The 26,377-nt window shown below is 40.9% G+C and overlaps 1 protein-coding gene across 1 annotated transcript in view; it reads right to left on the bottom strand.

The window, feature by feature from the left end:
- Window positions 1-26,377, bottom strand: part of VWA8 (von Willebrand factor A domain containing 8) — a 3,458,065-nt gene that overhangs the window by 1,332,651 nt on the left and 2,099,037 nt on the right. Inside the window, exon 34 of the mRNA XM_044071701.1 lies at window positions 23,111-23,265. Within this exon, the coding sequence (XP_043927636.1) occupies window positions 23,111-23,265 (155 nt within the window). The remainder of the gene's footprint in view (window positions 1-23,110; window positions 23,266-26,377) is intronic.

Below are 26,377 nucleotides of genomic sequence, written 5' to 3' on the forward strand. Positions count from 1 at the left end.
AACATTTTGCAACCTTAATTGAACAATGATGATCCAGAGGGAAGGGGAAGCAGAATGCAAGAAAATACCTCTGTTGTTGGTGGGTATTGATGCAGAGAATATATTCAAAAGAGTAAACTGGGATTTTATGAGTAGGCCAATGGAAGCATTTGCATTCACTGATAAAATAATAAGGTTAAGTAGGAGGAGGGGATAATGTTTCTGAAAGCATTCATGCATTTTCTCAATCTGTATGTGCAATAAAAATAAGACAAAACCAGAAAGCATTTAGTAGAAACACAGGCTTTACCATAAGCCTTAGCATGGAAACCTTCCTTTTAGGTTAACCCAAGTCTGTGAGTGTGGCTGTCAGTTTGGGACTACTGTTCCTATTAGGAAAGTAAAACTTCAATATTTAAAGATGTACATTGTTTTGTGTGTTAATATTAAATTAATATGTTTTGGAGTACATGGGGGTGTATTTGCTTTTTTGTTTGAGGGCTTTCAATAAAACTAAAAGTGTTGTGACATACGTTCAAATGGATATGATAAGAAATGACTGTATAAAAGGTCAAAATGTCAAACAATAATGTGCGCATGTAACAAAAAAGCAGTTACAAATAAATGGTGGGAATTATAACTTTCAACATAATGACCCTTTCAATACTATCTTTAAGTGCTAATGGTCTCAAAGATATATACAAAAAATAAAGACTAGTGAACTATATTAAAAAATATAGCGTGCAAATAGCTATGGTACAAGGGACACATTTGGAAAGAAATGAACAAGTGAATTTGATACAGAAAGGTTTTTAAGATGGTTATTCTGTAGAATACCTGGGACAAAGTAAAAAAAAAGAAGTTATGTTCTTACCATAACGTTCCATGTTAGTTGTCTTCTTCTCGCCTTCTTCTTGCTGGATGGGTTCGGAGCCGACCTCGGCTCCGACTCGGCCACTCTAAAAGCTCGAGAGTTGGTTCCACCGGCTCGAGGCTCCCCTTATATCCCATAATGCTAGGCGTGAGTTACCTCAGATCTCGTTTGTAAGCTAGGCCCAGCCTATAATAGTAATAGAATAATTAGTAACAAAATCCACCTCTATAAATAAGGGAGAAGAGAAGGGTGACCTACATCCTGATCCAGGAAATATGCACAGCAGAGCATATACCTAAAGTACAGAGGTGGTAGAAAGAGAGGTCACAATCACAACTCCTCTAGGTCTGTCCAGGCCAGGGGGCAGGAGGGTGGGATGCAAGAAGAAGGCGAGAAGAAGACAACTAACATGGAACGTTATGGTAAGAACATAACTTCTTTATGTTAAGTTGTCTATCTCGCCTTCATTCTTGCTGGATGGGACCGCGTCCCTAGCACCTTGTCCCGGGTGGCCTAACAGAACAGACTCCTGAGAACAGTGGAACCAAAGTTAGCTCTATGCCTAGAAGCTAAATCCAACTTATAATGAGAAATGAAAGTGTGAGGAGTAGCCCAAGTAGCCGCTGCACAAATGGTGTCAATAGGCAGTCTGTCTTGGAAGGCTAAAGAAGTAGCCAAAGCTCTGGTGGAATGGGCCTTAGGTTTATTAGGCAGCTTTTGGTGTCTAATTTCATATACAAGGAAATCAAAGATGTTAGCCATCTGGATAATGATACCTTTGAAACTGAAAGTCCCTTTCTGCCTTCCGCATAGGAGACAAACAGCTGGTCAGATTTTCTGAATTGTTTTGTTCTGTCCAAATAGTACCTCAATTGACGATGAACATCCAGGCAGTGTAATTTTTGTTCAGATCTATTGGAATATTCTGGAAAAAAAGACAGGAGGTCAATGCTTTGATTTAGATTTGATGTCGAGACTACCTTAGGCAAAAAGGACGGGTTCGTTCGTAAGGATACCCTGTCCTTATGAAATAATAGATAAGGAGGTCGACAGCTGAGTGCTTGAAGTTCTGAAACTCTTCTAGCTGAAGTAATAGCTACCAGAAAGAGAGTCTTCCATGATAGCAATTTTAAAGAACAGGAGACTGCAGGTTCGAAGGGGAAGAATCAAAGAAGCAAGAACTAAATTTAGGTCCCAAGGAGAAGGAGGATTTCTTATAGGAGGTCTGAGAAGAAAAACTCCTTTCAAAAATGCTTTGCAAAGCTTGTGGGACATTAAGGCAGATTCAGAAATACCCACATGAAAGTTAGAAATAGCTGCCAATTGAACTTTAAGAGTAGAGGCAGATGAACCTGCATGGAAGAGTTCAGCTAGAAAATCAAGGACTATTTGGATGGAAGCAGTGAAAGGATCTATGTCCCTTCCTTGAGCCCAATATGTGAAGCGTTTCCACTTACTCAAATAAATCTTCCGAGTGGAAGATTTATGGGAAGCTATCAAAATATCTCGAACGGAGTGAGATAATTGAGGAAGCCTGGCTAAGGTTGGAACTGGAGGAACCAAGCAGTGAGGTTCAGAGAGGGGAGGGAGCGATGTAACTGACCCGACTGATGGATCAAAAGATCTGGAACTAGGTCCAGATGCCACGGTCGCTCCAATAGAAATTGATGTAGAAAGGGGAACCACACCTGTCGAGGCCAGTAAGGAGCAATGAGGATCAATGAGGCCTTCTGAGCGATAGCTTTCTGTATCACTTGAGAGATTAGTGGGAAGGGAGGAAATGCATACAGAAGTCCCTGGGGCCAAACTTGGACTAGAGCGTCTCTGCTGGGTTGGCCCGGTAAAGGGAATAGAGTGAAATATTCTCTGCACTTGCTGTTTTGGGGAGTAGCAAAAAGATTGCAGCAAGGCTGACCCCACTTGAGGAAAATTTCTCTCACAACAGAGTCTTTCAGAGACCACTCGTGAGGCATGAGGATAGCTCTGCTCAACTTGTCCGCAATTTGATTGGACTTCCCGGGGATGTGCGTTGCTATCAGAAACCGCTGAGAAGAAATCGCCCATTGCCACAATCTGAGTGCTTCTCGACACAGGGGGTATGACCTGGTTCCGCCTTGTTTGTTGATGTACCACACTACAGACATATTGTCTGTCTGGATTGCAATCGTTCCCAAGGGAAGAGAGTCTTGAAGGGCTTGCAACGCTAAAAGCACTGCTCTCATCTCCAGAACATTTATGTGCAAGTGGCATTCATTTGGTTGCCATGTGCCCTGGACCGTCCTGCCCTGGTAAGGCCCCCACCCGATCAGGGAGGCATCCGTTGTCAGAGTAGCAACCGGAGGGTGGAACAAAGGGTCTTCCCAACAAGAGCTGAGGGAAGACATCCACCACATGAGATGATTTTGCGCCTGCGTGATCATAATGGTGTGAGACATTGGAAGTTGCTGGTATGACCATTGTGTAAAGAGCATCCATTGAAGGATCCGTATGTGGAATCTGGCTAATGGAAGCAGAGGTATGGCCGCCATAATTCCCAACACTTTCAGAACTAACCTGGCTTTGATTCTGTTGTTGTTGAAAAGGAGTGAGACCAGTTTGTGAATGTCTGTTATTCTCTGATGTGTTAGTCTTGCAGACATGTCTACTGTGTCTAGATTTGCCTATGAAAGTAATAGCACGACAAGGCGACAAAACAGACTTTTCGCAATTTATTGAAATGCCTAACTTTTGACAAATGCGAAAAGTGTAATCCCTGGCCATCAGAAGGAGATGCTTGGTGGGAGCTGTGAGGAGCCAGTCGTCCAAATATGGAAACACCTGGAATCCTTGTCGTCTCAGGTGAGAAGCTACCACTGCCATGCATTTGGTAAACACCGGGGCAGTGGTGAGACCAAAGGGCAGGGCCCTGAACTGAAAATGACTGGTTCCCAGCCTGAAGTGGAGGAATCTTCTGGAGCGTCTGTTCATTTTATGTGATAGTACGCATCCTGAAGGTCTATAGAGCACATCCAGTTGCCTTTTCCCAATAGGGGAAGGATGGATTGCAGCGTGACCATCGAAATCTTGTTTTCTTGACTGATCTGTTCAAGATACTGAGATCCAAAATTGGTCTCCAGTCCCTGTTTTCTTTGGAACTAAAAGAACCTTGAGTAGATTCCGGATCCTTTTGGTCTGCTGGAACTGGCTGAATTGCTCTTTTGCAAGCAGTTTTGAAATTTCCAAAACCGCTAGATCCCTTTGAGCGGTGGAACATCTGGAAGGGATTTTTGATTGGATTGGAATTCAAGAAAGGGGATAGAATAGCCTTCGAAATGACGGACTGTACCCATTTGTCTTGAGTCAGGGATAGCCAGGCTTCTGGGTACAGTGACAATCTTCCCGACTGCCTCCGAAGGTGGGCAGTCGGGCAACACCTCAGGGATGCTGAAAGGGCTTATCAGAGAAGGCTTCCCGATTGCCCTGGTTCTGCGGAGCCCCCTGCCTCGAGGGCGGCGTCTACCATTGTTATTCCCGCCTCTGCCTCTGGCGGGAAACGACTTTGTCAGGCGAAGTCCCTTGAGATTGTTTACGGAACCACATTTTCCCACTTTTCTGGCCTTTGGGGTAAGGCCTAGAAGGAGTAGAAAACGGACTCCGACGGCAGAAAGAGTCTTGCCATCAGTCTCGCACCTAGTCAAGGTTTCTTTCACTTGAGGACCAAAGAGAGATGATCCATCAAACGGGGAGTTAGTGAAAGACGTCTTGAAAGGGTCCGCAAAATTGCATAGCCGCATCCAGGCATGCCTACGTATCGCCACCCCTGTCTCTGAGTCCCTACTCGCTCCATCAGCCACATAAGAAAGGAGGCGCATGGAGGAGTTGGCTATGGAGTTAAGGGTAGCCAGCTGCGTGTTCATCTTATCTTGAAAACCCGCAGCTGTAGGGTCCTTCAACATGTCACTCGCTTCTTTAATCAAGTCCCTTTGAAGACGAGTGAAATGGCACAGGTAGTTCAGCGAACGATAGTAAATGTCGCTGACGAGAACATCCGCTTCCGCACCTGTCCATGGACCTAGATTCCTTGTTAGGTGGATGGACAGGTACTGAAGGATCAGCTAGTTCCTTCTTAGTGGCAGCAGCTACCACCATAGCATCCACAGAAACTCCTTTTGTTAAGAACTGTTTGTCTGCTGGTGCCGTTATGAATTTTGAGGGTCTCCTGGGAGTGGGGTCCACTGAATCAGGAGCGGTCCATGCCTTTAGCTACCACCTGCATGAGGGGGTCAAGGGGAGACACCCAGGAGGTGGAAGGACGAGAGCCGAACGCCTCAAGGTACACAGATTCATCCTCCGAAGGGCTGAGGGCTGGCCAATTTCCCTCTGTTTGAGGATTTCGAGAATGTTTGCAAAGGAGACATCTTCAGAAGGGGAACGGGGAACCCTCGGAATCATCTAAATCTGTGTCAGATGTGATGGACTCAGGTGAGTCAATGTGTTTCCTCTTACACTTCCTCTTCTGAGGGGCTCTTCTGCCAAATCAGGAGAGGCCTCGAAGAGGATGAAATCCCCACAGGGGTTCCTGAGGAGTTGGCTCTCTGCGGTCCGGGATGAGGGAGTGAGTCGACTTGACCTGAGGCACCGTGAGGGAGGGGCGGACAGAGCCGACTGTGGAGTAGAGCCAGGCTCTAACACACTCCGCATGACCTCGAACGCACCCCTGTCAGGCAAAGCCAGAGGTCCCCGCTCCGAGAAGCTGAGAACCTCCCTCGGCACCGACAGTGATGGCTCCGAGGCCGATGTCGGAGCCGAACTCACCAGCGCCGAAGCTCCGAGAGGTAGAGCGCGGTCGGACAAGGGTCCGATGCCACTCACCCTCGGAGCCGACGAGGGAAGTCCGGCGCCGAGAATCCTCGAAGAAGAAATCGGAGCCGACGGAGCCGAAGACACCTGTATCGGCTCCGACGCTGCCACAGTCTCGGTTCCGAAATGCCCCGGCCCCGAGCTCAACGGAGTCGGAGGAGGAATATATTGATGGACAGGGGCAGGCATCGACTGATGAGTCGGGCTCTGAAGCATTTGGGCCAGTGCCTCGGACTTAAGAAGTCGACTCACTACCCATCTGGAGGTCATGATCTGACAGCCTCGATGACCTAGAGGAGTGAGATTTATGGCTCCGTTCAGACAGCAGAGGAGATGCTGGAGCCGAATGAACGGAGCCAAGGGATGGTGACCTGGATCTCTTCCTAAATGTCGGCTCCGAAGGTCTGGTCGGAGCCGACAAGGGAATTTCTACTACCTCGGCTCCAGCCGGAGCCGAGGGAACCACAGAAGCTGTAGACTCATCGGCTCCAGCCAGAGCCGATGCAGACATAGGTTTTGTAGCTTTAGGTCTCGGCTCAGTAGCTGGAGCCGAGGACCTAGAAGTCTTAGAGGGCTTCCCAGAGACAGAAAGGGAATCCTCAGGCTTAAGAAGACCCCGTAGGATCAACTTATTTTTTCTTTCCTGCAGGACCCTGGGGCAGAAGCCATGGCATACAGCACAGGAGTCCTGCAGGTGCAAAGGCCCCAGGCAGTAGACACAAGAAGTGTGACCGTCTGTCAGAGACATTTTCTGACAGCACGCATCACACTTCTTGAAGCCTGAGACCTTTGTGTCTTTAGACATCCTAGACAAAAAAGTGTAATCACACACACTCAAACAGACACTGATTACACTAATTTTACTTGTAAAACTCAAAAATAAACAATTAACTAAGTTTAATTAAGAGTAACACACACACACCACTAGGGGATGGGGAAAGGCCAGAAGGCCCGAGAGAGAACTTTAAAAGTTCTTGTGGGAAAAAATGGGATTTTTCGGAAAAAGGGGTAGAAATCCACTACACTAAGGAAATATATTTAAACTTAAAAATATAGGGTTTTAAGTATGCTAATTTCACAAAAAATACACTTACCAACAAGCCGGTAGAAAAACCAACACCTCGATGCTGTAGCGGCAAACGAGATCTGAGGTAACTCACGCCTAGCATTATGGGATATAAGGGGAGCCTCGAGCCGGTGGAACCAACTCTCGAGCTTTTAGAGTGGCCGAGTCGGAGCCGAGGTCGGCTCCGAACCCATCCAGCAAGAATGAAGGCGAGATAGACAACTTAACATGGAGTACTTATATTAATTGCAAGAGTAGCTCCAAGAGTGAGAGAAGAGGATAAAAAACATAATAGTGGTAGATATGCAGTATTAAGGGGCTACTGGCAAGGGAGGAAGATAACACTGGCTTGCATTTATAGTTCACTTAAAACTGCTATAATAGAACTTAAGAAATTTCTGGGAGAAATAATTAGTTTTCAGCAGGGAATGTTACTTATAGGTGGGAACTGTAATTTGATTTGCAGCAGGAAAGATGTGCCTGGGGGTCCCAGAAGGGAAAATGCAACAAATAAGGGTAGATTTTTGAAGACATGTATGAAAATACTTTGCATGGAAGATATGAATTCAGTAGTAGGAGTTTGGAGTGAATTTACATATTATTTCCCAAGATACAAAAATTGGGCTAGGCTAGACAGAACTTACATTTCACAGGAATATGTGCATCTAATTGAAAGTTTGAATCCAATAACTATTTCAGATCATGCGCAAATAATAACTAAAATAAAAATGCACGGTAATTAAATAAAAATGAGATACTAGCGCTTTCCCACCTATCTGTTGAAAAGAGAGGGATTTAAGGAATGTGCAGTGGAAATTATTCGGGAGGTACTAGAGAAGACATCTTTCTTCTAAAAATATAGCTAGGGATTGGAATACAATTAACATGGAGTTTAAAAATAGGGTGGAAATAAAAGAAAGAGAGATATGGTTAAGAAGCTATTAGAATTACTTAGACGGGTGAGAAATGTTAAAATATTGCAGAATAGGGGGAATCTCACAGAACAAGAGGCGCAACTGCAGAATGATAAGCAGAAAATAGAGGATTACATGATAATATGCATTAGTTTGAAGAGACTGCTGTTAAGCACCAGTTTTTTGATGATAATGCCACAGCACAAAAACTTTTAGCACAATGACTCAGGCAACAGAAAGTAGAAAGGGTTGTCACCAAGCTTAGGGAACCTATAACAAGGAAGATAATACATTGTGTACAGGTGCTAGAAATATGTTGGAAATTTTATGAAAGTATGTATAAAGAAGAGAAATATGGAGATCAAGAAAAGGTACAAATGTAAATGTTTAAGGAAGAATTAAATATGCCAAAGTTAGAGGTGGGTGAGGCTCAATTACTAACTGGATAGGAGGAGATGAGATAAAAATGGTGATGTATAACCAATCAACAGGAAAGTCCCCAGGAAGAGATGCTGTTCTTGTGGAAGTTTGGAAGCTAGGAGGGAAAAACTGATAAAGATATGGAAGGTTTTGTTTAACAGTATTTTAAGAGGAGGAGAAGCACCAACATCATTGAAGAAAGTGGTGGTGGTGGCTGTAATACCTAAAGAGGGTAAAGACCCATGAGACCCAGCTTCATACAGGCCCATTTCAATCCTAAACCATAATTATAAAGCATTTATGTCTATAATGGCTAAAAGAATGCCAAAATTGATAGAAATGGATCAATGTGGTTTTGTGGAGGGGAGGCAAACATTTGGCATATTAACAGAACATTGATGATCCAGAGGGAAGCTGAATATAAGAAAATACCACTGTTATTGGTGGGTCTTGATGCAGAGAAAGCATTTGACAGAGTAATCTGGAAGTTTATGAGCATGGCAATGGAAGCATTTGCATTCCATGATAAAATTATAATACTCATTAGGAGGATATGTGGGGGATTGGAGGCAAAAATTCAAGTGTATGGGTTCCTCTCTGATTATTTCTGTTTGAGCAGAGGAACCAGGCAGGGGTGTCCTCTTTCCCCTTTGTTACTTGCACTATATTTAGAACTAGTGGCAAAGAAAATAAATGACTCAGAAATTTAAGGATATAACTAGTATAGTAAGTATAGTATAATAAGAACTGGCTCTATTTGCAGATGATATTTCATACCTGATAAAAAAGAAAAGGACATTTCAGTGTTGTGGAACATTTTGAGGAAGTTTCAGTTCTTTTCGGGATACAACATTAATGAAAAAAGGCAATAGCAGTAAATTATGTACCCACACACAAACTGGTTTAGCAATATCCATATTTATGGGGGCATGATAAAATTAAGTACTTGGGAGTATGGATTAAAAAGGATTCTGGCGTAGCAGCAAAGGACATGTGGGAATAGACTAAATAAGAGATAATGCAAAAACTGAGAAACTGGAAGTTCTGTTATATGGATATGGATAGCAAGATAAAAGCAGTTAAAATGTATTTAGTCCCTTTAATTTTATACACAGGTCAGGCATATTTTTATCAACCAGAGAAGTTGTGGATGGCAATTAATAAAGAGCTGAAGAATTTTATCTGGGAGGGAAAGACAGCAAGAGTCAAGTGGGATCAGCTGATTCTTCCAATTGAACAAGGCGGGTTGGGATTACCCAATTTGAAGGGATATTTCAGAGCTACACACTTTAGGTTCCTATACATAGCACAAGCAGAAACCTATAATTCAAAGTTGAAAGGAATGATGATGAAATGGGTGGGGGGGGGGCTCAAGAAACAAAGAGGGACTGGGATTTGCGATGCAATCCTTAAGGAAAATAACAATAACCATGCAGAATATTATATTCATAAAGTAACAGGAAGTAGTCTAAGAACTAAGCCAACGTGGGAATGGAGAAACAAAATTCTGCCGAAAGGGGTGACTGCAATTAGGGATACAGACAATAGGCAGGAGGGGGGCTGGAATTTATTGGAGAAAACTGGTAAGGTAATAGAATGGGAAGAGGCTAAGAATTTATTTGGACTGCAGGATAGAGACGGCCTTACCTATCAAGGATTGATATTAAAGTATAGGCAAAAAGAAAGAAATAGAGGGATCCTAAGCGAAATACCAGCACTGGTAGAGTTTTTAGAATAATCTAGAACATAAGCTGCTGATAAAAAAGGAATAATTAGTACAGCATACAAAATATTGCATAATAACTATAAGCATCAATCACAGGAGATTAGAAAGGCTTGGGAAGAGAGACTGGATAAGGAATTCACAAAGAAACAATGAGGGATATATGTGTGTCTCTCAAATATACAACAATGTCTAGAAATTCAGAATCTTTGTTTGGAAGTGTTTACATAGGTATTTCTATACCCAAGTAGATGCCATAGAATTTTTCCTCAGGTAGACAGCAAATGTTGGAGGTGTGATGGGGAAGAAAGAGGTAACTGGGATCATATTTTCTGGGAGTGTAATGAGTTGGCAGACTTTAACGATTCCCTGCAGACTGCTCTTGTCAGACATACTGGGTGAGAAAATTTGTGCAACTAAGAAAATAATTTTTTGAGCTATGATACAGAATCAGAATTGCTTAGACATCATAAGGCCTTGGTAGGTCTAATTATGGTGGTTGCCAAAAATGCAATTACTAGAAAAAGAAAATTAAAGTGTAAACCAACTTTATTAGAAGTACTGAATACAGTAACAGAGATAAAACAACTGGAATTAGGACCTTTAGAAAGAAGTAGGGACATATTACATAGGAAAAAATGGGAACTGTGGGAACAATACATGCAGAGGAAGAACAAGGTTTAAAATAGGGCAGGATTTGAATGAGCTATGTAATGTTTGACTGGCAATGACTGAATAGATTATAACTGATGTATAATGTTTGCAACTACAATTATGTCATTATAGTTTGTGATGTATAATGTTTGCAACTAAAATTATGTCAACATGGTTTATTTTCATTTATATAAATGTATGATTGCCTATGTCATACGTGATAATTTAATAAAGATGTTTCTGGTTTTAAAAAAAAGGTTAATTAGGAAAATATATGAGTAATTGGAGGTGAAAATCAAAGTGGGGTGGTTCCTCTCTGATAAATTCAGTTTGAACAGAGGAAGCAGGCAGGAGTGTCCTCTTTCTCCTTTGTTATTTGCATTATATTTAGAGCCATAGGCAAAGAAAATATGAAACTCAGAAATTCAAGAATATAATTGGCATGGGAATCAAGAAAAGTTGGCTTAATTTGCAGACATTTTTCACCTGCCGCAGTGGTATGGCGGTAGCGCTGTTACCTCACAACAAGAGGTTCTCCCATTTGATTCTCGGCTTGGCTTGGGAGTGCCTTCTGTGTGGAATCTGCATGTCCTCCCCTCGGTTGGGTAGCGTTTGAAAGACATGCGTGCATAAATGGGCATGCCTTCGTAGAAGGTTGGGCGTCGAGCTGGCACCTTGGCGTTTCGTAAAATTCTACTGCCAATCATTAGCGGACTGGAGTTCCGCTGTGGCGAGCACTTACCTGGAAAAGCTGAAAGACAAACAACATTTTGCACCTGATACAACCAGAAAAGTATATTTTAGTGCTGTGGAACATTCTGAGACAGTTCCAAGTCTTTTGGGGATACAAGATAAAACCAGGTAATAGCTGTAAATTATGTACTCACACAACAACTGGTTCAGAAATACCCATATTTATTGAGACATGATAAATGAAGTACTTAGGAGTATGGGTTAATAAGGATTCTGTTATGGCAGCTAAGGATATGTGGGTAGAGACTAAACAAAAAATAATACAAATACTGAGAAATTTGAAGCCCTGTTATATTTATATGGATAGCAAGGTACAAGCAGTGAAAATGTTTTAGTCTCTTCAGTTTTATACAGAATGTCTGGCACATTTTTATCAACCAGAGGGGAAGTTATGGATGGTAATTAATAAAGAGTTGAGGATTTTATTTGGGATGATAACAAGGCAAGCGTTGCATGTAAAAAGTTTATCATTCCAATAGAACAAGGTGGTTTGTGACTACCTGATATGAAGGGGTCTTTCCGACCTACACATTTAAAGCTCCTACACACAGCAGAAGCAGAAAGCTACAATTCAAAGTGGAAAGGGATGATGATGAAGCAGGGCAAAAGCTCACAAAATAAGGAGAGACTGTGATTTTGAATGCAGATCTTTGAGAATAACAATAACCATACAAAATATTATATTCATAAAGTAGCAGAATGTACTCTTAAGAACTAAGCCAACATGGGAATGGAGATAGGATATTCTGTCAATACAGATGACTGCAATTAGGGGTACATAGAATAGGCAAGGGAGGGTTGGAATTTACTGGAAAAAACTGGCAAAGGAACCAAGGTATTGGAAGCAAATAATTACAGAGGGAAAGGTAATAGAATGGTAATAGGACAATAAATCATTTGGACTGCAGGCTAGTGATTGCCTTCTCTGTCAAGGATTCATATCAGAGTATAGGCAAAGAGAAGGGGGATCCTAAATGAAAGATCAGAATTGGTAGAGTTTTTAGTAGATTCTAGAACAGAAGCTGCTGTTAAAAAGGGATACTAAGTTTTTTATGCTCTTCAATGTGAATAAAAAATTATAACTACTGATAGCATATTTTTATGTTTGACTAATGCATGGTTTTAAATTTTAGAAATGTTTAAATGGCTGTAAAATGTCTTTATTAACTAAACTATATAAATTGTATAATGGTCTGTATTTGCTGGAGCCTTTCTCCCAGGGCCTCTGGTGAAAATGAGTTCCTGACCCAGTCAGACTTTCCCAGTCACCAAATGTCAATAAATAAAATAAAATGAATTAATACATAATTAATTAATTAGTAGGACATACAAAATATTGCATGATAAGTAAAGGAATCAATCAGAAGAGGTTAGAAAGGACTGGGAAGTGAGACTGGATGAGCAATTCACAAAGAAACATGGCAGGATATATGTATGGCTTCCAAATATGCAACAAAGTCTAGAAGATTTAGGATCTTTGTTTAGAAGTATTTTCACAGGTATTTTTATACCCCAAACAGATTCCAAAGATTTTCTCCTGGAGTAGATTGCAAATGTTGGAGATGTGATTGGGAAGAAAGAGTCAGTTGGGAACATATTTTTGGGAGTATAATGAGTTCACAGACTTTAAAATTTCCCTGCAGACTACTCTGTCAGAAATACTGGGTGAGCAAAGTGGCATAACTAAGGAAATGATTTACTGAGCTGTGACACAGAATCAGAATTGCCTAGAGATAGTAAGGCCTTGCTGAATTTAATTATTGTGGCTGCCAAAAATGCAATTACTAGAAAATGGAATTCAAAGTCTAAACCAAGTGTATCAGAAGTAGTGAATATAGTAACAAAGATAACAGAACTAGAAGAGGGATCTACAGAAAAGAGTAGGAGCAAATTAAATAGAAAAAAATGGAAATTCTGGGAACAATACAAGCAGAATAATGTTTTGGAGGAGGAATGAGGTTTAAGGGAAGACAGGAATTGAATGAGCCAATAATTGTATAGAAGATTATATGTAATGTATAATGTTTGGGACTAAAAATATGTCAATACGGTTTGTTTTCTGATATGTGCTAATTCAATAAAGATGTTACTTGTTAAAAAAAAAAAAAAGAAGGGTCAGTACCTTTAACATGGCAGGATTCTGCATTTCTGTGATGTCAGTTACTGACTGCATAGTCTAAATGAAATAAAGATGAGATGTATGCAAGAATAACAACAACCAAAATGCAGTTAAGAAACTTTCTGAAATGATTTCTTCAATCTTCCTTAATGAAGTAGCACAAAGATCCACAGTGCATATGACTTGTTCTAGAATGGTCAATGTGTTACACATATGCATATCTGTGTGTGTGTGTGTGTGTGTGTGTGTGTGCGTGTGTGTGTGTGTGTGTGTGTGTGTGTGTGTGTGTGTGTGTGTGTGTGTATAAGTTAAAGGACATGTGCAGTTTCTTTCCTCATTCTCCCCTCGTTTACAAATGCTGCCTTCTGAGAACTGATTGCACTTTAATCTAGTATAGCACCTAGTATAGTGCTGTGCTGGGGCCTAAAGACATGTTGTGTTTCTGAGAGCAGGTTATTTAAGGTTAAGTACTGTATCAGCTGCATATGGGTGCATTTCTCTAATATTTTGGAGGGGGGATCATTACCAGTCTGTAGTTATTAAACTCTGTAGATGTGCCAAACTTTGTGCAGTGGTATGAATTAGGATTTTTTTCAGAGTGATGGGAAGTATCTTTCTGCTATGGACCTATTAATAAGCATGGACACAGGGAAAGCTATGACTTCTGCAGCCATTTTTAGGTAGTCTGATGGTAGTTGGTCTACAGCTATGGAAGTAGTTTTTAGTTTAAGGATCAAGCTCCTTATGAGCAAGGTGGGTACTGGACTAAAACTGAAGAGCTGTGGGTGGTTTTGATTGGACAAGTGTAGACAGAAGGGGACAAATGTATTAGCATCTAAGAGAGATAATATTGATTGTATAAGTAAGTATTAAACTGTGTGAGGATAGAGTCTGTCATATTGTCTGTTTTTGGAGAGGGAGTGGTGGTCTTGCCAGGGTGGAACAGTTTATTTATTTATTGATGACCAAAAAATTTTGGGTTATTTCTATGTCTTGTAGGTTGGTATTGTATCTTTGCTTATCTTGTTTGACATGAAGTTTTGGAAGGTTTCTAAGATGTCTAAATTGCTGGAAGGTATTTTGAGTTCTATTTTATACCAATGTTTCCAGGCTTTATCCCTCTTTGTCATATTTTTTTTTGTTTCTTTGTCAGCCATCGTGCGGGGTTGGACTTTACTCTTTTATTACGTACTGGTGCTAGACTATTTAAGGTCTGTAAGAATATGTCATTAAAGTGTTCTACAGCAGTATTTAGTGGTACTGTACTAAGTACATTCCGGTTACATTGTTTTAGTGTTTCACTGAAAATATCTTTGTTTAAATTGGTTGTATTTCGTATTTGATTATAGATAATATGTTTATCTAGATTATGGTGAGTTCTAATGGCATATGTTGGTATGTGGTCACTTATGCTATCTGAGAGGCTTAATACTTCTGTCAGTGTGTCTGATTTGTTTGTAAGAATACAGCCTAATGTTGTGTGTCTCCCTGAAGTTTTATTAATTCTAGTAGGTATGGTTATTAATTGTCTGAAGTTTAACAACTTTATGGATTCAGTGGGGGCAGTAGAATTTATGAGTTGCCAGTCTATATTTAAATCTCCAAGTTTAAAGGTTTCATGGTTAATTTGTTGGCATACCCAATACAAGATGCTTTCAGCAGTATCAATGTTATTCCCTGGTTGCATATAAATTGTTGTTAAACATATGCTTTTCATATTGTTGATTTTTAGGAGTGTTATTAAAATTTCAGCATTGTTAAATGTGGGAATTTCCTGTGGAAGTAAGGTGATTGTTAGGGAATTTTCACAGATGATTGCTACACCATCTGTGCGCTTATTTTGTCTGCCATGCCTGACTATATTGTATCCGGGCATACTGCATCTAATATTTTTGACACTTTCTTGTTCTCCAATTTTTTTCTGTGTCATTCTTCACATCAGTATGTCTCTACAGGACTGATGCATTTTTACACATATCTTCTAAACTTCGGAAGTCCACAACAAGATAACAGTTTGTTTTCCCTTTCTAGCAGAGCAAACAGGCTACTGAGGAGTGAGAACAGGAATGTCCACAGGATTTGAGGACTGTCCAATTCCCTAACATCCAACTCTCACCTTCACTTGGAAGTGACTGGGTCCGAAATCTCTTGCCATTTTGGAGGGATGAATGGATCATCTGGGAGTAGGAAGGGAAACTTTGGGCTGATCTTGCAGAACACCCACACAAACACACACACAAAAAATATTTGAACTGAAAATCATTGGGGTGGGGGTCAGTTTAATGACCAGAGCTGTAGTTATTTGTGACCTTAACTATAGAAAACAAATTAGTAAGAAAACAATTTGCAAGACTATGAAAAAACAATGTGTCAGCTATGTACAGTAATGTCAAACAAGATAAACAGAAAATACAAAACCTAACTAATGTTTATAGAGATGACTAAAGCATGGTAGAATATCAGTGAATACTTCTCATTTCTATTCGGAAATGAGCAGCAGAAAGTACTGAATGGAAGGTGAGGAATTAGTCTTCATATACTAATGCTCACACATATAAAATCCTGATATAAGCAGATGAAGGACTTGGCTCCATGACAAGAGATTGGCATCAAATGAGTGATTAATAATTATTCAAATACTGGAAGATGAACTAACATTTCAATGATGCTGCAGAGCTGCAACTTCATACATGTGACCATACATAGTCAGGTTCAGGTGTCTGCGAGCAGCAACTGGGATATCCAAAAACAGTTCAGTATGTCTGCTGCCTGATTAACAATACACAGGCAAACAATCATTAACTGGAAACATAACACAAGATAATACTGAAGGAGCATAAAACCCTAAAGCATACAGAATCAGAGAAGCAGCACATGCAACAACACAAAAAAAAAAAACAAGCAGTACAGAAGAACATTACACCTAAAGTATACAATAGCTAGTCAGCATATCTGTGCCATATACCAGGGAAATGTATACAGGAATGGACGATAGGCCTGACAACACCACAAAAAATGTGAATGAAAAGTAAACACAAGCACAAATACAGTTTACCCTTTGAAGAGGTGCAATGCAATTAAGGACAACACAGCAGAGATGCACTTCATACACTGGGTACACTTACCACAAGTATATGCCCCAGTGTCTGTCCAGCAGCTATGATGGATGAAGAACCTCTACATGACCATTTTCAGGAAATGGAAGTACCAGGCATACTGAGTATCTACATCGGAAGTACAGTTGTGTAAAATCTTACCATAATGGTAGATGTCCTGCTCTTCACTGTTGCAGTATTCCTTACAGTAAGAATCCCCTGCCCATAACAGCTCGACTTCCGGACAGTATACCAAAGCCTTAGGTTGTAATAGGGACATTGTGCATCACACATATGCCCCCCATGCCCAGCATGGGACATAAAGGTGATGTACAGATGTACCATCCTCAGATCTGGAAATCACGAGAAGGAGCAACAGTCCAAGGAGAAAAGAGGAACATGTGCATCCAGAAGAAGAACGAAACAGGGGGAGGAGAGAGATAGTGAATACTGCAACACTGAAGAGAGGGATATCTACCAGCAGTACTCCCTACAGTAGGGAGAGTACAAAAGCTCAGAAGGAAAAGTGGGAGGAGGAAGTTCCAGCAGAGCCTCGAAGAAAGCCATGCAGAAAAGCCATGGCAAATCGATCCCTAGACCACATCCAGCTTATAGTGCTTGGTAAAAGTGTGCAATAAAAGTCCAAGTAGCTGCCTCAGGGATAGAGCTGGTATCCAATCTTTTGAAAAAAGCACCAGAAGAAGCCACAGCCCTGGAAGAATGAGCCTTAACAGAAAAAAAAAGTATTTTCCCATGAAAAGAGCAACAGAAGAAAATGGCATTAAATATTCATGAAGAAATAGCCAATCCCAAAGACTTAGGATGAAAGGAATCAAAAAGTTGCTCAGATTTATAAAATGGCTTTAGCTTTATCCAAATATCTGAGCTGTCTATGCAAATCGAAGGAGTGAAGAAAATTCTCACTAGTAGACAGAGACGGAAAAAAAAAGTGGGGAAATGAATAGACTGATCCACCTTAGGCAAAAAAGAAAGATTAGTACAAAGAGACACCCTGACCTCATGAAAAACTAAAAAAAGGAGGAACAGCCATAAGGGGCTGCAGCTCAGATACCCATTTGGCTGAGGTAATGGCCAAAAGAAGAGTCTTCCAAGAACAATGCTATAAAGAAGCTGAAGCTCCAGGCTCAAAAGGAGCCTGAGTCAATTTTTCCAAAACAAAATTAAGGTCCCAAGAAGGAGGAATAGGCTTCCTGTGGGGCCTAAAATGAATGACACCTTTAAGGAACTGTTTGACCTCAAATCTCGAAGGTACGGGAGGAGTCAAAGATAGACTTGCAAAAATGGTTGACAGGTGGGCTTTAACAGAAGAGTATGCCAATCCAGAGTTGAGCAACTCACACAAATAAGAGAGAACCAAAGGAACTTCTACAGAAAGTGGATCCAGGTTATGAGCAAGACACCAAACAGGAAATCTCTTTAATTTTGATAAATAAGATTTCACGGTACTGGGTTTCCTGGCCTCCTGCAGAATCCGAAGCATGTCCTCAGAGAAAAAAAAAGGGTCTAAAAGGGATCAAAACCATATCACCCGCAGTGTCAGTTGAAGAGTGGATAAGTGGGGATGGATGAGAGACCCCTTGTCCTGTGTGAGTAGGTCCACCCTATGAGGTAACTTGTGATGATTTCCCTTTGCCAAATGCAGAAGAAAAGGGAACCAATGCTGTCTGGGCCAAAAGGGAATCACCAAAAATATTTTGGGAGAATCATGTTCTATCTTGAATAAGACCCTCAGTATGAGAGGAAAGGCATAAAGAAACATCTCCTTCCAGGAAAAACACAGAGAGTCCACCTTCCAAGCCAGAAGACATAGGACTCTGGTGTGAGACAAAGGAAATTGTCTGTTCAGAGTGGAGGCAAAAATATCTACTCAAGGAGTACCCCACTGGTGAACAATGTCCAGAAACACATCTCTGTGAAGCATCCACTCATGAGTCTATGTTATGGACCTGTTCAGAGAGTCTGCCACAATGTTCTGATATGAAGGAATATAAACAGCCTGAAGGCTCACTTGATACTGGGCAGCAAGATCCCAAACTTGAAGAGCTAACCTGAAGAAGAGGTAAGACCATGTCTCCCCCCTTAATTATTGATGTACCATATCACTGTGGTATTGTCTGTGAATATTTTGAGGGGCCCTTGAAGGAAAAGAGAATGGAAGGCTTGAAGAGCCAGAAGAGGAGTTCTCATTTCTTTGATACTGATATGGTCCTTCCTTTGATGAAGAGACTAAAGGCCCTGAACCTTCAGAGGACCGAAGGAAGCTCCCAACCCCATGTCTGATGCATCCAAAAGAGTTCCTGAGTGGGGACTAGAGGCTGAAAAGGAAGTCCTGGGTTGAGGGACACTTGATGAATCCACCACTGGAGCTCTAACTTGACATATGAGAGAAGAGTAATTGGAAAGTCTAAAGGATGACAATGCTGAAGCCAGGCTGACTTTAGGAACCACTGAAGCTTTCTCATGTGAAGTCTGGCCAGAGAAAGTATAGTAATGGTGGAAGCCATGAATCCCAGAGCCCAGATGTACCTTCAGCCAACAATTTAAGACTATGGTTCTCTAGGCAAATAGCCAAAGTGGACAGACAACCACTCAAAGTTTTTGGGACAAATGCCTGACAAACTGAAAAAGACATATGGTTATGAGAAGACCTAAGCAAAACAAACACTGCTCGTGATGATCCTTATAAGGAATCTGTTTCCCACAATGACATTTCCCCTTAATGGATGACATGTAAATCAACAACCACAAATAAAAGAAGAAAAACCCGAAAAGGAGACTTATCTGAAAATGGCTTGGTAACCAGCAGATGAAAGAGCATTCAGACCAATGATCAGAGATGGCATTCAGACTGCTGGTAAAGAAGTTCAGAGGACTGTACATTTGTACATCACCATTATGCCCTGCACCATACATGGGGAACATACATGTGATGTACGACATCCCTATCATAACCTAAGGCTTTGGTATACTGGCCGGATATTGGGTCACCCTGGGCAGGGGATCCTTACTGTAAAAAATACTGCAACAGCAATACAGAAGGACATCAACAACATTCAAGAAAGGAAAGTTAGGCCTCAACATACACTGGTAACTGTTTAACCAAAAGAAGGCCACAAAAGGAAAAGTATACTGCTACTGTGTATGGAAAATTAGAGAGAGGTGTTATGGCAGGCACACAGAATGGATATGAGCTGAAGTACAGAGTGGGAAGAAGATGCACTAGATCCAACAGCCTTCAGAGCCTCTCAGGCCATGAGGTCAAGCAGGACGGTGGCCAGCACATGTGCCAGACCCCCAAGTTAAATGATACAGCACTGCATGGAAACAAAAACAAGGAGACCCTGCAGAACCTAATGAATAAACACAGCCTGTTCCATAGAGGGAACAGTCTGTGATGTCCAGACACTAGTAGAGGGAACAGTCTGTGATGCCCAATATGTTATATGCTATGAAGGACTATAGTTCCTTCACATTTCTACCAAGGGAAGGCCATTTTTTTCCACAAGCTAAGGAGGGACACACAGCAGGACATGGCACCTATGGCATTCTCTGTGACACTGCCAGCTCAGTAATCTGGAATTTTGTAAATAATCACGTCATTTGTGAATATTAATATGATTCATATGCTTGTCTTACAATTGTAAAAGAACTGTATGTTATGTACTGAGCTTCAAGAATGTAACCACAGTGTACCCTACAGGAAAAGAACAGAAATGTATATAAACTATATACCTGTGCAAATGTATGTTTCAATAGTAAAAGCTGGAACATACAGAGTTAACTTGCAAAACTTCAAGAAAAATAAGTTGAAAAGTAAAGTATTTTACAAATGTGTTATCTCAGTTTCACTGCAGCAAGCAGACACAATGTCTAGAGCCAGAGGTTTTCCTATTGTCTTGAAACAGAAATAATTACTAGGTTTCAAATGTAAAGTGTTTTCTTGCTCTATGACTTCCTAGCAGCTGCGGACTTTTGAGAGATATGTATTTTTGACACAGAGGTGTTAAATTCTAAGTATCTGTTTAGCCTGGGAACAGAAGTCAGGTGACAATGATTGATGTTATCTGAGCTAACCCAGCAGTAATGCTGACTATTAATTTAAGAACTCTCTCAGAGAAACACTGGGCATTTTGTATAGTGTTGGATCTAGAAACATCCATCATCTGCATCTGCTTTGCTCTGTAAGTACGTTATTTAATATAGTAAAGATTAGTTTATATGTTTTCTGTTTTTATTTGAGACTGTCCTGCAATGTTGTTTTAAACTATTCCTGTGATGCTGAACTCTGTAGTTGCTGTATTGATTGAGTATTGTCTTTTTCTTTTATTATTTATTATTAAATACATTTAAACCTATCATTGTGGCTGGTTTGTTTAGAGATATTTAAGCTCTTAAAGTACTTGCATATGCTTGCATATGTATTTGGTGACACTGTATAGGCCACTCCAATAGCCTTGCTCTTGGTTACAGTTACCATTTGGATAATATTAACATTACACAGGAGGATTGGGCAGCTTTGTAAGGGCCTTAGAGTAGCTGATAAGTAGTGGCTGTTGGCAGTGATAACTACCTTATAGTTTGGTCAGAAGGGGGCATAGCTAGTGAACCTGTACCTGCCTTCCCCAGGAGTGTTTGTGTGTTTGTATATAAATCAGATCTCAAAGTGTATATGTGTGTGTGTGTGTGTGTGTGTGTGTGTGTGTGTGTGTGTGTGTGTGTGTGTGTGTGTGTGCGTCAACTACTTGGGCAGGGACATTAAGCACTGGTTGGACAGAGAGTGTGCTGGAGGTTTTGGCTTGACCACTCGGCTGAAATCTTAACCCTATAGCTATGCAAGTGGGGAGTCTTATTGGGGATCTGCAGAAAGAGGCAGAAACCAGCCCCAGACTGACTGTGATCTCTCTGTGCTCTTAAGAGGAATTTGTACTTTACTGTGTGTGTACTTGTCATCCTTCCAACGCATACGTCCCTCACTGGTGCCAGTGGTGAGGATTGAGGCTCATTGATTACCAGGCCAGTGCATGGGGCATCAGACTCTGCATCACCACCAATCTACAGGACCTCACAACCTCGCAGTTGTAAATGATTGACATCTTCCAGACACAGTACAGTATGTGTGAGCATCTTTATACTGTGTATGGACTTCTCAGGAATGAGGAAAGGCATATTTTTCTGCTGCTGGTTGTGGATCTGCCATCTACAAAAAATGAAGCAGCTTATGGCTATCTATCTGGAAGTATCACCAAGTGGGAAAAAGAGGATGACCTGACACTGGACATGGAGTACATTACATTTAGTTCTGAAGTTGCAGCAGTCACGCTCATCTGTGTACACCTGAAAAATGCCAAGGTGAAGAAACACAATTTCCATCATAGCCAGATTTTGTGGCAGTATCTACAAAGGTACCATCTATCCATATAGCAGAGATGCAATCCTAAGTTTTCTCTACAGTCAAGACAGCTACTCAACATAGAGTATATACAATCAACAATTATCCCAGGAGCTATACATGTAGTTAGGATGGAGTTTTCTGAATCTGATTTGAGTACAGTACACTTTTTAAATGGACGTTTTGTCCAGGGAAAAACCATGCAAGGTTGGGACCATGGTTTCCAGAAACAGTACCACCCACCCCCTTATGACTCAAAATTTTGGAATATTTATGAGCTGCTCACATCTTCCCTGCCCACCACCCAGAATGTTGTTGAGTCCTGCCACCATGATTTATGCTGCCCAAGAAATCTGACAGTAACTTGCTTGTTGGTCCTGATGCACAGATAACAGGAAAGGGTCAATGAGCTCCACAAAGCATATTCATTGAGGGATTCCTCCTCATCAAAGCACCAAAGAACTCCTTATAAATCTTAATAGACTGTACTAGGTCCTTCATGAATCATGACCACACCTGATCATCTTTGTGTGGGCATTAGTCCATAACCATCTACAATATGTAAATTGTGTCATTTGATTTGCGCTGCTTTCATCAACAAACATATTTCCAATGACTGTAGCATTTGCTATAGTCAGCCTTTTGATAATGCTACAAACATGGCATTTTGACCTATGGTGAGAACTAACTCTCTGTATTGGACCTCTATGTTATAGCTACTTAAGCTTCTGCATTCTTGTCACTCTCATTATTTCACTTGCGTACTATGCTGTCTGCAGACTGCAGAATTCAGCAATACACATAGATAGGTCACACTATGACTTGGCACCCTAAAGACTTATACACAAAGACATATTGGTAGCAAAACCACCTGCTGGTAATATGCACGGAAATAAGAGAAAGGCTACAAATGAAATATGTTGCAAGTGCCCTTCCCTAAGTGATAACTAATAACACAGCTGAATATATAGTCTAGAAATTATGTTCTGTAGGCATGTAAACCATACCATGATGAAAAAGGCTTCTTATTGTTCCATTTTTCTTAACCAGCCTCCATTTAATTAAAGGATTTCATCATCAGAAAACCATGGATCTTTGACAGAAAAGTCTTCATTGTAACAGGGAAAATGGTGAGTCAAGCAGTGTTGTCGTTATTAATGTTGCTGCTTAGCATGAGACAAATCTCATGAATCAGGGGGGCTAAAGTCAATGAGGGTTACATGTCTCAACATATATGCTAATATTTAAGAAATTGTCAACTCACCATAAGATCTGGGAAACCAACAATGATGCCAGCATAATTATTTGCATCACTTAACACTCTGTTTGGAGACACAATCTTCTGACCGAGAGCTGCGCTCAGATTTTCTGATGGCAACTGATCTCTTGATACCACATGTGGTACAGACATTTCAGAGCCTGACAGAGAAAAAGAAAAACAGATGAGGATTTCAAAGTGATAGTGTTTCTAAATAATTCCAAAAGCAATACCTTTGTTACTGCCATTTTGTACATCTAAAGCTATCAATTAGGAATTTTAGGCTACAAAAATATAGTTAGTAAGCAGACTCTCACCAAAACAGCTGACCTTCACAACAGAGGTCACTATAACAATGATTCGTAATATATGAGACAATTTCACCAGTGAAACTACTGCAATCCAGATATTTTTTTCATAGCTGTCCTTATTCACCTCTGTAGGCCAGCGACAGTCTCCCTACCAAATCCATAATGACATAGCTGTAAGTAGCTCTGACATTCACTACACACAGTTCTTCTGAAAAACAAACATTTTTCTTGCTAAATGCTGTCAGCATGCAGCAGACAAATGCAGTGTGTCTAACAACTGTGGCAAGATTTGAATGAAAATATTCCTAAGAGAAGCTAAGTAGTCTGTGTAGGTTATCTGTGGGTTTTCTCTGAATACTCCGGACCCACCCAACTCTTAAAACATGAAGGCTGCTCTAAATTGTTTGTGTGTGAGTGAGTGCGTGTGAGTTTCCTTTTTCTAGTGGTACCTGCACCTATGCGCATTTGCATAGAGTATGTGTATATCTATCATGCACACCTCTCACTCTCACTCTCTTAGCACAAGAAATCTGGACAAAACCTAAAATAGCGGGGGGACAAAATCCTAAAAATAGAGACAGATTTTAAATGTTGCTCATATAACTTAGAAAGTTGCTAGAATATCAGGATTTGTGTTAGCACATACTTTCTAAAGGATATGAAGTCTAAAACTCAAATATATGCCATTATTTAGGGGCACCATCAGAAAAACAAATTTTATTTAGAACAGTCCAAAAATAAGAGGTAAAAACCTGGACATTCTGTGAAAATTTGGACAGTTGAGAGGTAGCATATGATACTAGGATAGTAATTTTGGTTTACTGTGAGGTGACAACAAGCATAATTCAGCTGTGGTAAAGTCTTTCAAAAAAATAAATAAATAAAAAGTGTCTTAAAGTTGGTGTTCCTTAGCAAGAGTCAGGCTGGGGTATACCCCTGATAAATCCTGAAGGTTCTAAGTATTGCTCATGTACATTGTTTTTGGGCCTCTGGTTGCTCCCTCATTGTCATGTTTGCTGTGGAGGGAGAGTTCAGCCATTCTGCAACCTGGTAGTCTGGCTTAACCGCAGGTCAGGACCAACAGCAGAAACTGAAGTTGTACCCCCAGTTTGCAGAACAATCTGTCATCCCACCTCCTCAATGGCAGCTTGTGCCATGCTCAGTAGGTCAGGGATTTACACCTATCCCTACCCACCCCTACATGATAAGGTGAAGATGTCAGACTGGAAGGCTATGAGGAGTGGCTGAAGCATGTGTCTTCCCTGGCTCCATAATATGGATATAACTTCCCTGCTTATCCCATTTCTGTATTCCTGACATACATTCTGATCTCTGAACTCTGACACAGATCAACAAAGGACCACCCTTCACGCTCCCTCCTCCAAGGATAGGCACACCCACCCTACCTGCCTTGTTGTTAAGCGTCCAAGCCAATAACTGCACTCAGGTCAACTCAGTCATATTCAGGGCTTTATCCCTCTACCCCACTAATGAGGTTATTCCTCAGACAAAGTTCTTGCAACCGTCCAGTAAAGTTCTGGTAGTCCTCCAAGTAATGCCACAGTTATCTTCCTGTTATCCAAGGTTATTCTCCAAGAGTCTTAACTTTGGCCACAGAATGTCCTCTACATAGATGCCATCTCTCTCTCTCTCTCTCAACAGTGGCAGTTCCCCCTTGAACAGTCCTCTCTACATGGCTATCTTCCTTTCTATACAGCCATTTCTTTGATAGGGAGGGAGGTTTGCCCTCTTCCATACTAGACAAGAGTATGGATTCCTTCCTCCACTGCCCCAGTGCTGCAGATCCCACATCACAGCAGCCAGTAGGTCTACTGTTGCATCATAATTGTACGTACTTTGGCTTTAAAGCATTGCTAATGCCATTTTTGATGGAAATAAATAATGCTGTTTCTTTAAGAGCATTCAGGTGATGTTATATCTTAGCTAGATGTGACATTCCTACATACTTGGTTAATCGGTTATTATGAGATCAAATGTGGAATTTTTTTATAGTATAAAAGAAGAGGTTTTCCTAAGCAATGGTCAATCTGTTACATTCTCAAGAAGAAGGGTCAGTGGTTTGAGACTGTTGGTATGTCTTAGTATGAGCTGGGCCCTCATCTTTTGAGAGGGTTTCTTAAGAAGGAAGTCAGCAGCTGACTAGAGTGACAATCCCTGGAAAAATGCATAATTGTTGGCCTGGAATGGGGTGGTCTTGACAGAAAACAGGTTTTCAGAGCCTGTAACAACTTCATTTTAGATAAACCAGGTATTTGCTGCATTTCTGGACTTTTTACTCAAATGGAGGGGAAAACTGTGCATGGATGTATTTTTCTGTCGTTCAGAATATATATACTTTCTTTAAAATCTTTGACAAGCAACTTCTGAGATGAACAGAAGCTATATTTTAGTGACTTCTTGGCCCAGTGTCTTTGTGTGTGTGTGTGTGTGTGTTACTGAGCCCTGGTAGTGGCTGAAAAGAAACAGTGGATCAGATCACATATCCAACTAAGGAAGTGAATGTATAAATACATAAATTCATCAATTAATGAAACAGTACCAATCAAAACAAGTAACAGCTGGATGAAGTGAGAGTGCCCTTACTGTTGCAGTGGCCTTCCCAACAGAAAGACAGCACACATGTTTAAGCTCATTAACCATAACAACAGGCACACAATTTTTAGAGATGCTGTGCACAGATAAGCAGGGTTTGCTTTAGTTAGTGACAATACAGTGCAGTGTAAAATATACATGAATATATAAATGGAGAGCTTGCAAAGCTGAAGAGCTACATGTGCCACAATATCAAAACAGGAGCAAGGCTTAAATGCCACAAGTCAATCAAAATGGAGTAGTAAATTGTGGAGCAAAGAAGCAGCCATCTACTAGGAAGGATCACAAGATACACACAGTAATACCTCACAGCACATTGCAAACACCTACTGTTAGGTGTCCAGTCACC

Source organism: Protopterus annectens, chromosome 5.part0, assembly GCF_019279795.1.
Source record: "Protopterus annectens isolate FY-2018-M chromosome 5.part0, PAN1.0, whole genome shotgun sequence".
Lineage (NCBI taxonomy): Eukaryota > Metazoa > Chordata > Ceratodontiformes > Protopteridae > Protopterus > Protopterus annectens.